At 45.8% G+C, this 13,885-nt stretch overlaps 1 protein-coding gene across 3 annotated transcripts in view; it reads right to left on the reverse strand.

Annotated features, from left to right (window-relative positions):
* Positions 1-13,885, reverse strand: part of FCHO1 (FCH and mu domain containing endocytic adaptor 1) — a 49,375-nt gene that overhangs the window by 2,789 nt on the left and 32,701 nt on the right. For all 3 annotated transcript variants that reach the window (XM_031948239.1, XM_012543913.3, XM_031948238.1), the window contains 13 exons: positions 8,882-8,926; positions 8,458-8,542; positions 8,082-8,106; positions 7,344-7,401; positions 5,366-5,550; positions 5,221-5,245; positions 4,876-4,927; positions 4,567-4,658; positions 4,195-4,467; positions 3,354-3,466; positions 2,721-2,808; positions 1,805-1,916; positions 200-355 (listed from right to left, as the gene is read on the reverse strand). In XM_031948239.1, the coding sequence (XP_031804099.1) occupies positions 200-355; positions 1,805-1,916; positions 2,721-2,808; positions 3,354-3,466; positions 4,195-4,467; positions 4,567-4,658; positions 4,876-4,927; positions 5,221-5,245; positions 5,366-5,550; positions 7,344-7,401; positions 8,082-8,106; positions 8,458-8,542; positions 8,882-8,926 (1,309 nt within the window). The remainder of the gene's footprint in view (positions 1-199; positions 356-1,804; positions 1,917-2,720; positions 2,809-3,353; positions 3,467-4,194; positions 4,468-4,566; positions 4,659-4,875; positions 4,928-5,220; positions 5,246-5,365; positions 5,551-7,343; positions 7,402-8,081; positions 8,107-8,457; positions 8,543-8,881; positions 8,927-13,885) is intronic.

The following is a 13,885-nucleotide window of genomic DNA, read 5'->3' on the forward strand; positions in this document are numbered from 1 at the left end:
GGCTAGTGGGTCCAGGCTCCCCATCCCGAGTCTCCGGGACAAAAGCTGGCTCTTTCCTCGCTCCTCCCCCCAGTTAAGATCTAGGGTTCCCTCCCCAACGCCTCCCACCCAGTTCCCTCCTAGCTTTGGTCCCATGCCCCCAGGGTATCCCACAACATTCTGGCCAGACCGGCTGCCCCAGCCCCAGCCTCCTCCACACCTGAAGAGCAGGTCAGCGTTGGGCTGGAAGTGTTCAATGACGGTGGTTCGGACCAGACGGAAGCTGAGCACGGGCAGGGGCATCGTCCCATTGAACACCCTCACGATCCCCGCAGGGAAGGACATGGTCAGCTCGCCTGTCACCTTCACCATGCAGCTGTGGGGCACGGAACTCAGAGGGGGCATTGGGCCTCCCCTCTCCCCCCCACCCTCCTGCTGGGTCTCACCTCCAGAGAAAAGAGCTTTCCAGAGCGTAGCTATGGCATCATGAATAGAGCACTAAACATGGAGTCAAGGAGACTCCAGTTCAAATCCTCCTTCAGATTCACTAGCTTTGTGACTCTGAGCATAGCCTCTTTCAGCCTCAGTTTCCCCATTTATAAAATAGAGACCATAATAGCACAAACCTTCCTGGGAAGGAAGTGGTTCCTGAGATGAACCACTTTGTATGTCTTGAAAGGCTTTATAAACAATCTCGATAGCTATTATTTTCACTATTGTATTTTACATATTTTATTTTTTAAATATTTATCTTACATTTATATTATAGCTCTATAATTTATATATATTTACACATTAAAAATGGAATATTTAATTAGATATTTAATGTGTAAATATATTAAAATATAAATCTACATGACAATGTTTAACATATAAGATACATCATATATTTTATATAACAACATAATTGTGTTGCTTTATTATATAAACTATAGAGTATTATAATTTTAAAAAATATTTATATACTATCATAAACTTTATTAATATTTTAATATTACATGTTTTGTTAATGTTAATAAATTTTCTATGTTGTATATTCTATTAATATAATATATTTAACATTGTTTTGTTTTGCTTTTTGCTAAGATCTATGATTTAATATTATAAATTTTATTAATATTACATGTTTTGTTAATGTGTAATAAATTTTCTATATTGTATAGTCTATTAATGTATAATATATTTAATATATTTTACATTGTTTTGTTTTGCTTTTTGCTAAGACCTGTGATTTTATCACTGTAGGAAACTCCTAGTATGTCAGCTTCCTCCACAGACGCAGGCCCAGGGTTTCTCGGCTTTCTAATCTCAGCCATTGGCCTGGGCCAGGAGAGGTGTTTTAGAGGCCAAATATAAAAATAGCCTCCCCACATAGCTCCCTTAGTAAGATCCTAGGCTAACACTGCATTTGATGTCACTGTTGTCTGTTGAAAAGTAAAGTAAAGAACCACTGTTCTTTACTATCCCTGATCTCACCTGAGCCTCAGAACTCAATGAGAGGAAGCCCAGGAGGCCAACAAGAACTATTTTGCAACGTCTCAGACAGAAGAAGATGCTCACCTAAGGTGGTCCTGTAAGTTAGTTGGGGAACCTCAATTCTTATTCTGATTCTATCCCTGATCTTGTAAATTAGTTAGGGAACCTCAATTCTTATTCTGGTTCTATCCCTGATCTCTTGGTCTCTGTCCATTTGACCATCCAGTGGCCAGGGGGAATTTTTAGAGGGCAGGACTACAATGGCTCAAGGGGCAAGGAGAATGAGTGATGGTCAGACCTGCCAGCGCTCTTTCCCCCTCAACCCCATCTATTCCAATCTGTGTCCTACCTGAGGGCATCCTGGCCCCGGAAGTAGGCATTTATGTACTCGGTGAAGGCTGTGGCTACGGGCAGGGCATCCTGGGAACCTAGCACCACAGGGCTCGGACCCCTGGAGATCCCTGTGGGAAGAGGCGGGGAGAGAAAAATAAGTCTCAGGAGCCAAGCCTGCCCCTCAAAGAGCTGTATCAGAGGATAAAATAACAGAGCCAGGAAATTCCTTTGGGATAATAAAATGTAGCCTAATTTTACAGATGGGGAAACTGAGGCTCAGAGTTGGGGTGGGGGGAGACTCATCCAAGTCAAATCTGGGGCAAGGCTGGGATTCAGAATGACAGGATGTCCTAGATAGAAGGCCCAGACTGCAGAGGGACGCCCTTAGCAACAGGTGATTCAGGCTTTCCTTAAGTCCTCCAATGATGGGAAGCTCATTACCCATTCCACTTCTGAGCAGCCTTCTTGGTTTCTAAGCTTTTCCTAACTTAGCGCAAGAATTTTCCTCTCCTGGACCTGTCTTCCATCCATTGCCCCCCAACTTTGTCCTCAGGGGACATAACAAAGAAAGTTAATCCCTTTTCCTCTGGAAGGCATTTTAGGCACCTAGAGGATTTTAAGTGTTTGAGTTGGCCCCTTTCTCAGAAGAGAAAACTGAGATCCACACAGCTAAGAAAACTGAGGTCCACACAGCTAAGAGAAGCAGAGCTGAGGCAGAGTTGGGGATTGAAACTTTTAAATTTAGTCAAGTCCCTTTAGTCAACCTTATGGAGATACTTTGCCCTCAGGAAGGTTGCAATCACAGTCAAGGGATCTCCTGTTTCCCAGCCCAGAGCCCTATCCTTTGTGTGACTTATTCAAGCTCTCTCCACAGCTCAGACCCTCCCTTCCACCCCCGACTCCCAACATTCTACAGGGTCCCCAAGACCTACCGAGGCTTGACTGGGAGAATCCGCTGTTCCTCTCTGGGAAGCTGGTGGGGCCGGAGGAACTCAGTGGGGAAGGACTCAAGGATCGAGACTGGAAACAAAATAGAGACCATTGGAGCTGGCCAAAGGTCAAGTCTGGCCCTCTTCATTAGGAAAACAGAGGCCCTTAAATAGACTTTTCCTTAGTAGCATCTATTTAAAACCATCAGCAAGCATCATATATAATATGGGGATAAACTAGAACCATTCCCAGTAAGGTCAGGAGTGAAACAAGGTTGTCCACCATCACCATTACTCTTCAATATTCTATTAGAAATGTTAGCTTTGGCAATAAGAGAAGAAAAGGAAATTAAAGGAAAATAGAGGCCCAGAGACCAGGGAGTTGGGATGTAAACCCTGCACTCTGGACTCCCTCCCCCAAACTATGTGGGCAGAGGTAAACATCCTGGGCAGTGCCCAGTGCCTAACTCCCTATATTGTCCCAAGAGCCTCTTCCCATTCCTCTCCCCATCCAGGCCCCCTTTTTGTCGTGGGACCTGTCACAGTCCAGAACCATGAGCAGCCATGCTCTATAGGAAGTCAAGCACATGCAGCAAGCTGCCAACCCCAGCCTCCCGGGAGCTGTGCTGCCCCTACCAGGTCTCCGTTGCTCCGGGTGAGGGCACTAGGTATCTTCCTGGTATAGCCTCTTCTGGGCAGCACGGCCTGTCCCTCCCGGATCCCTGTCTCGGGCAGAGCAGGCACCTGGTCTGAGTATTATGGGATGAGAGACGAGTAAGAACAACAATAATAGAAATCATAATAGCTCTTATTTATGTAGCATTGTAAGGTTTGCAAAGCATTCCACATGCACATGTAAGTACACACATATATGATTATCTGATGCTTTCAACACTCCTACAGTGTCATCCTCACTAGGAAAGCAGGCCTGATAGGGGCTGAGTGACTTTCCCAGTTCCCTGGGCAACCTGAATTATTTGGGGCAGGATTTGAATTCAGGTCTATATGACTGTGTACAGTGCTCCAAAAGACACAAGTTAACAGTGATTAGAATTTCCAATGAAATTTGGAAATTTACTTCTAAATCTACATTTTCCTCACAACAGTTCCCTCCAGGGTGTGTAAAAACTATACTCTCAATTTTTTTACCAATCAGGAAACTGAGGTTCAGAATGGGGAAGGGCCCACCCTGGGCTGTACCCGGAGTCATTGGCGAAGCCAGGACAAAGCCTCCTTGTTTTTCTATTTTCTTTCCACCACATCCCAGTGCCTCCCTTCCACATTCATTGCACCCTAAATCCCCAGGCGTTTGGAAAGGAAAAGGAGGGAAGAAGACTCAATTTCCCTGAGGAGTGGGTAGGAGTCAGAGGAAGGCACTATCACTGGGAGTATTTGAGCAAAGGCTAGACCTTCTGGGAAGATGCAACAGGGCAGTTCTTTCAGGTCCAGGAAATCTTGGGGAGGGGCTCAGACTCACCATCACTGGCCCAGGGGTCAGGGCGGGGCTCGGATCCTGGAGGCCCCCCTGGCGCTGTCCAGGCCAGGCAGGTGTGGGGCCGAGATGATGGGGAGCGTGGAGGCCTCCTGGTCCCAGGAGGACTCTGGGGTGTGGCTGGTCGGGGAACCCAAGAGTCTGGAGAGGGGCCGGGAGCTGGGTGAGATGGAGAGTCCAGACCTGAATCTTCCACATTCTCTGGGGATGAGGAGGAAAAGGGAGAGGGGCTGGAGGTAAGGCCATAGCTGCCAGAGCCTGGAGAAGGACAGAGGGAAAGGGAAAGAAGGGGATCAGACATGGGGGAGCCCAGCCTCACAGCCTGGCCTCCCCAAGCGGCCTCCCCTCCAGCATCACCTGGAAAGTCTTCTGGCTCCAAGGCCGACTCCAGAGGAGGGCCAAACAGGGCCTTGGACAGCTGTACTTCTGCTTGGGGTGTTTCTGCACATCTGGAGAGGGAAGAAGGGGAGGGTTTACAGCTGGATCTCTGCCTCCAAAGAGTGGGGAAGGAGGGGTTTAAATAATGGATCTCAAAGGGTAGGGAGGAGATTAAACAGGGGATTAAATAAAGGAGGAAAGGGCATGATCCAGGGCTCAGGGGAGAAGATACTGGGAGTGGAGGGTAGGGGTTCTTCACCCCCCTCCCTCCCCTGCACGTGTACATACCGGATGGCTCTGGAGGCTGAGTGTGGCCTCAGTCGTTTCCCTGACATCTCCCCTGTAAAGAGACCCTACACCTCAGTTTAAGCTCATCATGCTCTCCCACCCATTACCCACCCGATCTGCCCACCAGGGGTCCCAGAGACCTCCCCTTCCCACTCAGACTGGTCACTCCAGGACAAAGACTCCAGTCACAAGAGGGCAGAAGTGGTCCAGGAGGAGAGGGCTGGGAGACCCTGAGAACTGCCAGAGGCTCCAGAAGCAGGTTGGGGCCAAGACCTGGGCTGACCCAAGCCACTCCACCCTCCGTCTCTCACTGCCCCCAGCCCTGCAAGGAGAGGTAGTACTTACGGGAGGAATGGCGCTTCATGGTGCCCTGGGAACAGAACAGGGTTGTCAGGGGAGTGACCCGGTGTATACCTACCAGCCGCCCCATCCTGCAACCAATGGGCCACAATGTGCACGACCTCTGACCTCCCTCGGCCCAGCTCCTTACCCCAGGGGCTGGTGGCAGGATCAGGTTGCCCGCTGTGGCTTTGAGCTGGGCAGCAGCAGCCTCAGTGTCCCGGGGCTGGCTGGGGGGTAGAGCTGGTTTGATTTGTACAAAGAACTTTCGGGGTTCCTCCTCGTCATCGAAGTCAGAATCACTGGACGAGCAGAAGCGAGAGTTCTCCCGCTCTGGTGCTCAGGGGTCAAGGAGTAAGTGAAAGACTGTGTCACGCCCCTCCTGGCCCCTCTCCTGCCCCAACCATCACAGGCCTGAATGGACAGCCTCCAGTCCCACAGACTGGACCAGTGGACAGTGCAGATAGAATCAGAAGTAGGTTCTAATCCCAACTAAGCCTTTGCTCAGTTTCCTCATCCGTAAAATGAGAGATTTGGGCTTCTTGCTCCAAATTTATGACTCCATGGATGATTCTGAGGGACCCCTGACATCAAAGGCCTTATTCCTTCCCACAGAAACAGCCAATGGCACCATGGGCAGAGCACTGGGGTCAACAAAACCCGAGTGCAAACACAACTCCAAAAACTTACTAGCTGTGTGACCCTGATATCTAGGCACTTCACTTCTGTTTGTCTCACTTTCCTCAACTACAAAATGGGGAGATAATAGTACCTACCTTCTAGGGCTACTGTAAAGATCAATTATCTCATGATAATAATAAAATATTCAGCACACAGGAGGAATTTAATAAATGATTGTTTCCTTCCTTCATCAAATGAGAATATTTATAGTGTCAGCACACAGGAGGTTAATTTAAGATTGTTTCCTTCCTTTTCTCTTTCATTTTCTTCTCTCCCTCCTTTCTTTCTCCCTCTTAATATTTGTAAAGTGTTCAGCACACAGGAGGAATTTAATGATTGTTTCCTTCCCTCTTTTCTTCTTTCCTTCCTCTATTCCCTCTCCTCCTTCCTCCCTTTCTTTCTCTCCCTCTTAATATTTGTAAAGTTTCAGCACACAGGAGGAATTTAATAAATGATTGTTTCCTTCCTTCATCCAATGAGACAATATTTATAAAGTGTTCAGCACACAGGAGGAAATTTAGTGATTATTTCCTTCTTTCCTTCCTTTTCTTTTCTCCTTCATTCCCTCTCCTCCTTTCCTCCCTTTCTTTCTCCCTCTTTTTCCTTTCTCCCTCTTCTCTTCCTTCCTCCTTTCCTTTCCTTCTTTCTCTCCTTCCATCTTCCTTTCCTGTCTTTCTCTCCTTCCCTCCTCTCCTTTCCTCTTCCTTCCCTCCCCCTCCTTTCTTCCTTGGACCAGGGATTCCCTTAAGAGTGTTCCGTAGGTAGCTGCACATCTTTTGCTCACACAAGTGGCTCCCTGAAGGCAGACCCAATGCCAGGGTCATCATAAATTATTCTAAGGGACAGAGACTGGACCTATGATCTAGCTGATATAAGGAACTCCCAGGTGAGTTCCCTCCCTCTACCGATTCAGGTTGGTCCCTGCCGAGAGATCCCAGCTTCCCTAGAGCCTCAGAAATGAACTTGCCAAGGTCATACAGCCAGTAAGTATCAGAAACAAGACTCCAACCCAAAGACTTCTTGATTCTAAACCCACTAGGTCTTGCTGCTTACTGCTTATTATTCCTTAAAAAAATATATATATGTTATTCCTGTTTTCAAAACCAACTTTAGAAAACTCTCCAAGTTCATTAGCTGCAGAAAAGGGTTATTGGCCCAGTGTCCTTATCTGGGAATTCCCTAGGCCAATTAATTAAAAGTGTGGTCCTATCAGAACTCCCTATCCTTCTTACCCATCCTCTCCCTGGGCCCCGCCCCAGGCAGCGGCCTTGGCTGCCATTCTCCAAGCTGACCACCAGGTGGTGACCATTTACCACTTTCCAGGCCTGAATTCTGAGCTTCTCCACTGAGGATCCTGGCCAAGGGCACAGGCGAGGCTGGGAAGGGGGAGAAGGAGGCAGCGGGTCTCTAACTTGGTCCCACTCCCCTGGATTGGGGGGGAAGGATATTGTTCTGATTGACATCTGGCCGGACAGAGAATCCTTCCTCGTCCACCACGGGGCATGTCTGGGGGAACAGGTGTATCAGGGGCACTGGGAAAGGGGCTGGCCCCTATCTCGTGCCCCTCGGACAAACACCAACCCCCCTGGAGGAGAAGGGACAGCGGGAGGAGCCCAGGCTCCCTGCACACTGAGCTCTCAGTCCCAGCACTCCATCCAGCCCCGATAGCTTTGTATCTCGGTCCCACAGCTGGGAGCCCTGACTCCTCATCCATGGCTCCTTCAACTTATATCCAACCTGCTGCAAGTGGCCCTTGGCACCCCTCCCAAGAGCTGCGATTTTCACATAACCTTTTTATACTCCATAATATGTATCTCGCATGTCCTTAGACATCAACGTGCCTTCTTCCCCATTAGGACGTGTGCTTCTTCAGAACGGGACTGAATTTGTTTGCCTGCCTGTCTGTATACCACCCCAGCACTTGGCACAAAGCCTGGCTTACAGTTTGTTGGCCAAGTGTTATTGGCTGACCCATGGTGTGGTTGGGGGAAAGATCTTTCCCTTTTGGGGGGGCTTGGTTACATATACCAACGTCCTCTTCTTGAGTATGGTTTTTAAGGTCAGCTCCTTGTCTTCTGAGTAGGGGTGGGAGCCTCCCTGCCTTCAGCCTCCCTCAGTCCCCAGGCCTGGGGCCCCATCAAGATCTCAGACTTGAGGGGAGCAGAACTCTCACAGCCCCTACTCACCACTGATTCAGCCTCCGGGGAATCCCTGGAGGAAGAAAATTCCAGACTATTAGAGACTGGCTCCCCTCGAACCCCATCCTTTCTCACCTTTCCTTAGAACCCTCCCAGCTCCTCCATGCTCAGATTCTCCTCTCAGCTCTCAGAAGGGAGTTCCCTTCTCTCACCTTTCAATTTTCTACCCCCATCCGAAGGGTATCTTAGGCCCATCTACACTCCTCTATTCCCCACTCCTACCACAAACCCCAACTGTCTCAACCCTGATCCCTGGCCTCCCATCACCCACTATCTCTGACTCGAGTCAGGATCACCCAGAAGATGAGAAGGAGGCCTGGTGCCCCTCGCGGGGTGGAACTGGGCTTCCTGAAAAGCTACGTACGATGGCCGATGTTCACGCTCCCTCCGGCTCAGCCCAGGAATTCGGAAGGGCCTGCTTCCACCACTGGCTCGGGGGCGTCTCCCACCTGTGTTGAGGAGGGGGGAATAGGGAAGGGGATAGACAAAGGCAATGAGCCCCAAGAGAAGGGACTGTGGAATCTGGCAGCTCCAAGAGAAGGGATCATGGAATCTGGCAGCTCCAAGAGAAGGGATCATGGAATCTGGCAGCTCCCTGAATTTGGATTCAGTGGGAAACAGAAGGAGAAAGAAAGGACCCTCCCATCTGTATCACCATGCCACATTCCCCTTCCCCTCCTCTGTCCAATTGCTGGGATTCTGGGGTCTGACCAGACTTCGGACAGGAGTAAGGGGAGAGGGGGTGGAGGGCCCAGGCAGGGCCTCCAGGGGCCCCCACACGTACTTGCCTTCCGGAAGGGCCATAGAGCTGTACTCCTCAAAGTCTAGGACACCTGAAAAAGAAAAAAATTGCAAGAGCCCATCAGCTACTTTCCTGCCATCTCTATCTGTTGAAATCTTACCTTTAAGGGCTATCTCAAATGCTGCTTATATCTCTCAGAATCAGATCTTTTTAAAAAATATATTTTAATAATTAATTTAAATCAGAATCAGATTTTCCGAGCTCATCAGGTTCAGAAACCTTGACTATAACATCCCCTTTTTTCACAGAAGAAGAAACTTGACCCAAAGGAAGTGACTTGGCCAGATCATAGGTACAGGCAGAGACAGAAACTAGGTCTGCTCATTCTTAATTCACTGATTTAGATCTAGGAGAGAGCTTAAAAGTCCATCCAAATCTGCCTCTCCCTCCTTTTACAGATAGCTATATGACTTACCCAGAGATATACAAGCCAGAATTTGAACCCAGATCCTCTGACTTTAAGACCAGCACTCTTTCTACTTTCCCTGAAATCTTTTAATTTTAGAGTGAACTTTGAAAGTTTTTTTTTTTTACCAGAACTTTGAAAACAAGAAAACAAATATCTAGGTACAATGCTTGCCAAGTTAGCAAGATCCAGTCACTGATTTCTAGTTCTGCCTTCATAGGACTCTTTCCCTCCCTCACGGCAGGCCTCCTTTGGCTCCTCACAGCACAGAAGTGACCCATAGGGTCTGACAGTAGACCTCAGTTACAGTTAATTAGTTAGACAGTAGTTAGTAAGGTTCAGTCACTGACTCTGCCTCTTGTCTAAGGCCCAAATTAGCTAAGTAGAAGCCTACCTCCACCCCTGGGCCACCAGACCAATCTTTGGCCATGGCATCCCATGAAAAGAAGAAAAATACAAATTAGACTTCTGTCCTGCGTAGGTCCTTTTCACACCTTGGTGGAGAAAAGGGCAGAGGATGTAAAAAAAAGCATGGCTCTGAGACCATTTATGGACCTGGACTTAGGCCCGGCTCCCTATATGGTAAAATCCTTGTCCAGTGACAGATAGACTGACCTACTATAAGCTATAGGAAATGAACCCCAGCAATGCTGATATTTCCCACATAAATGGGACTAGCAGTGAAAAGAAGTCTCAGCTAAAGGATAAGACAGCTTCTGGGCTCTGCTCAGAGGGGCTGATACAAAGGAATTGGCAACATGCTTCAATGGGTGTCCGTGGGGAACAAAAGGAACTTCATTTCATGGGACACTCTGTCATTTTCCTTGAAAACACATCAACATTTACTACAAAGGACACAGAAATTCCATAAAGCATAAGAGTCCAAGATCCACCAAGCCAAGTCAACAACCAGGTCACCAAACATTAACCTTAATACTTAATTTCAATATGACAGGAGGTAGGGGAGATGTTAACAATATGTTGGAAGAGATGGCCCAAAGATTAAGAAATGAAAGTGGTCAAAAGCTCATCTGATTACTCAAAAGTCTCCCATCTGAATCACATAATCTCAGGATTCTAAGAGGCCACAGCAGCCATAAGTCAACCCACACAAAAAGGAATCCTTACTATAATATACCTGACAAATGATTGTCAAGCTCCTTCATGAAGACCTCCAAGGAGGGCACTCACTGCCTCCACAGGAGCTAAGTTGTACTGCTGCAGAGCTCTAATCACTAACAAGCTTTCCCAAATCTAAACTGGTATCTTTCAGCATCTATTCCCTCCCTCCTGGTTCTGCCCTTTGGGACCAAATGGAACAAGTCAATTCTTCCTCCACATGATAGACCTTCAAATACTAGGAAATAGCTGCCATGTTCCCAAACTCCCAATGGCCATGCTGCTTTTCTCCAGGTTCCTCCCTTCCTTCAAGGTCTCACATGATCTGACACTCAAGGCCCTTCATCATCGTTTGTTCTCTGGTCACTCTCCAGCTTGTCAAAGTCCTTCTGAATCACTGGTTCCCAAAGTAGGAAGGTGACCATGGCATTATCACTATCCTGGGGCAGGCTCCCTGCCTCAGATTTCTAATCTAATCCATCTTCCACTAGGTTTCCAAAGTCATCTTTTTAAAATACACATCTGACCATGTCATGTGGTCGGCTCCCTATCACCTCCAGGATAAAATATAGAATCCTCTGGGATTCCAAGCCCTTCATAACCTGTCCCTTCCCACTTTTCTACTCTAATTAGACTTTGTATTCCCCCTCCCACATATACTCTGGGATCTGAAAATAATGGGCTCCCCTTCCCCACTGTTCCTCATACATGACATTCCAGGTCCCTACTCTTACTGGCTGTCATACTGCCTGAATATTTATTTCCTCCTCCTCCTGCCTTCTACCCGAGGCTTTTTCTGATCCCTTTTAATAATGTTACCTTTTGTTGATTGTTTTCAATTTACCTTGTCTCTCTTGTTTGTACATAGTCATTTGCATTTTGGGCAGCTAGGTGGTGCCATAGTACATAGAGCACTAGGCCTGGGGATAGGAATACTCATCTCCCAGAGTTCAAATCTGGCCTCAGACAATTACTAGCTAAGAGATACTGGCAAGTTCTTTCACCCTGTGTGCCGCCTTGGTTCCTCATCTATAAAATAATCTAAAGAAGTAAAGGGCAAACAGTATCTCTGCCAAGAAAACTCTGACTGGGGTCATTGAAGAGTCACACACAACTGGAAGCAAATGAAAAACAAAGAACAGAGGAATGTTTTCTGCCTTTCTTTTAACTGCCAGAATTTAGCACTGTCCTTGGCACATCACAGGGACTTTTAACTGCTTAGAAAACTAGATAACACTTTCAGTGAGCTTTCCAATACCAAAACCCCATTGAGAATCTTCCATGATGCTTGAAGGCTATGAATCATGGTATATCACCATCTCTGCAGATGATTCAAAAGCAATAGAAATATCACAAGGTCCTAGAATTATGGGTAAATATCTGAAAGGGCTCTCAGGGATCATTCACTTTACAGACGAGAAAACAGAGGTGAAGAGAATGAAAATCAGTTTCCCATTTTTCTCAGACCTAGATCAAACCTAGAAGGGCACAAAGTGATCCAACTCTTATCAATAACAATGACCTGCACATTGAGAAGTAATAGAATTGCAAGGATTGCAAAAGGAGGCGAGTCAGTTATACGATAAAGGCAAAGGATAATAGACAGAAAGTACATCCTGTGGGTAGCCAGGAAATATCAAAAAGACCCAAAGAGGTCTCTCGTGCATTGAGTCATCTTCTCTGGAGGATTACAGGGCAAGGGGAGGGGAAGAATAGAGAATAATAACCCCAAATGTAAGAGCATGGAGGAGTTAAGATTAGTAGCAGTGGAGAGAGTGCCCCGAGTGTCATACATCCATGGAAATATTAGGGTATGAATCAGAGTGGTGAAATGAAAAAAAAAAATCCTGACTACTATTTTATGACCATAAAAATCAAATCACTTCTCCAGGCCTCAGTTTCCCCGTCTGTAACAAAGGAGTTGGATTAGGGAGCCTGAGGTCCCTCCCTAATTCTAAATCTATGGCAGCGTATTCCCATTCTGAATCTTATTTACACACCTTAATTAGAATATTCCCTTGTAACTCGTCCCACTTCTCTTAATTGATAGTCTATGAAGACTCCTTCCTTTACAGTAGGAAATCATCTTTCTTCCCCTCCTTGGAGCTGTGCTTCTCTATGTCCTTGTCACTTAGCATTCTAGTAATTTGGGGTCATGTTCTAGCCCCTGCTAGGCAGTGAGCTGTGTGAGGGTGGGGGATGGGTGTATTATTTATTCTCAGATCTCCCACGGGGTTCTGCCCTGAGTAGGCGCTCGATAAATGTTTGCTGGTTTTGGTCTTATATCCCCAGTGTCTTGTAAATAACAGGCATTTAATAACAAAAGGCAAAATGGATAAATGAACTAATGGCAGTTTATAGAACAAAAGGCAAAATGGATAAATGAACTAATGGCAGTGGCAGTCCCCCTTTTTAAAGGACTAAAAGATTTACAAAAATATTTTCCTTATTATTATCCATAGCCCTGAAGAGGTGATGGCACCATTGTTTTGTACCTTGGTCAAAAGCCATATCTGAAAGCAAGGTGGTCTTGGGATCCTAGGGGGCCAAAATGGCTTTGTGGACATCCCTAAGACGCTGGTCTTAAGGGGATGACTCTGAATGGATAAGGACAGGATGTGTGATCTATTGGGTATGAGGGACTCCTAAGAGAAGCCTCTTACTAAAGGTAAACTAAATAATCTAATCCCAAAGAATGAATGGGTCAAAGAACATAGAAAAAACAAAGAATTTCATTAAAGAGAATGACAACAATTAGACAACATAAAATGTATGAGATGTAGCCAAAACAGTACTTATGGGAAATTTTATATCTCTAAGTGCTTATATCATAAGCACTTTTAGAGAAAGAATAGATCAATGATTATGCAATGAGAAAAATTAGATAGACAACAAAATAAATATACCCAAACTGGAAAGCCTCAAAATCAAAAGAGATTAGTTTCAAAGTAAGAAAACCAATGAACTAATAAATAAAACTAGAAGTTGTTTTAAAGAAATAAACAAAAATAGATAAAACAATTAATTTGAATTTTTTAAAAAAAGAAAACCAAATTACCAGTATTAAAAATGAAAAGAGTGAATTCATTACTAATAAAGAGGAAATCAAAGCAATAATTAGGAACTCTTTTGCCCAACTATATGCCAACAAATCTAACTAAGTGAAAGGGATGAATATTTACAAAAATATAAATTACTCAGATTAATAGAAGAGAAGGTTGAATACTTAAATAACCCTTTCTTAAAAAAGACATTGAAGAAGCCATCATTGGTTTCCCTAAGAAAAAAATTCTGAGGACCAGATGGATTCACAAGTGAATTCTACCAAACACTTAAAGAGCAATTAATCCCAATTTACATAAATTATTTGGGAGAATAGGCAAAGAAGGAGTCCTACCAAATTTCTTTTATGACCCAGATATGGTTCTCATACCTAAAACCAGGAAGAGCAAAAACAAACAAAAA

This window comes from Sarcophilus harrisii, chromosome 1 (assembly GCF_902635505.1).
Source record: "Sarcophilus harrisii chromosome 1, mSarHar1.11, whole genome shotgun sequence".
Lineage (NCBI taxonomy): Eukaryota > Metazoa > Chordata > Mammalia > Dasyuromorphia > Dasyuridae > Sarcophilus > Sarcophilus harrisii.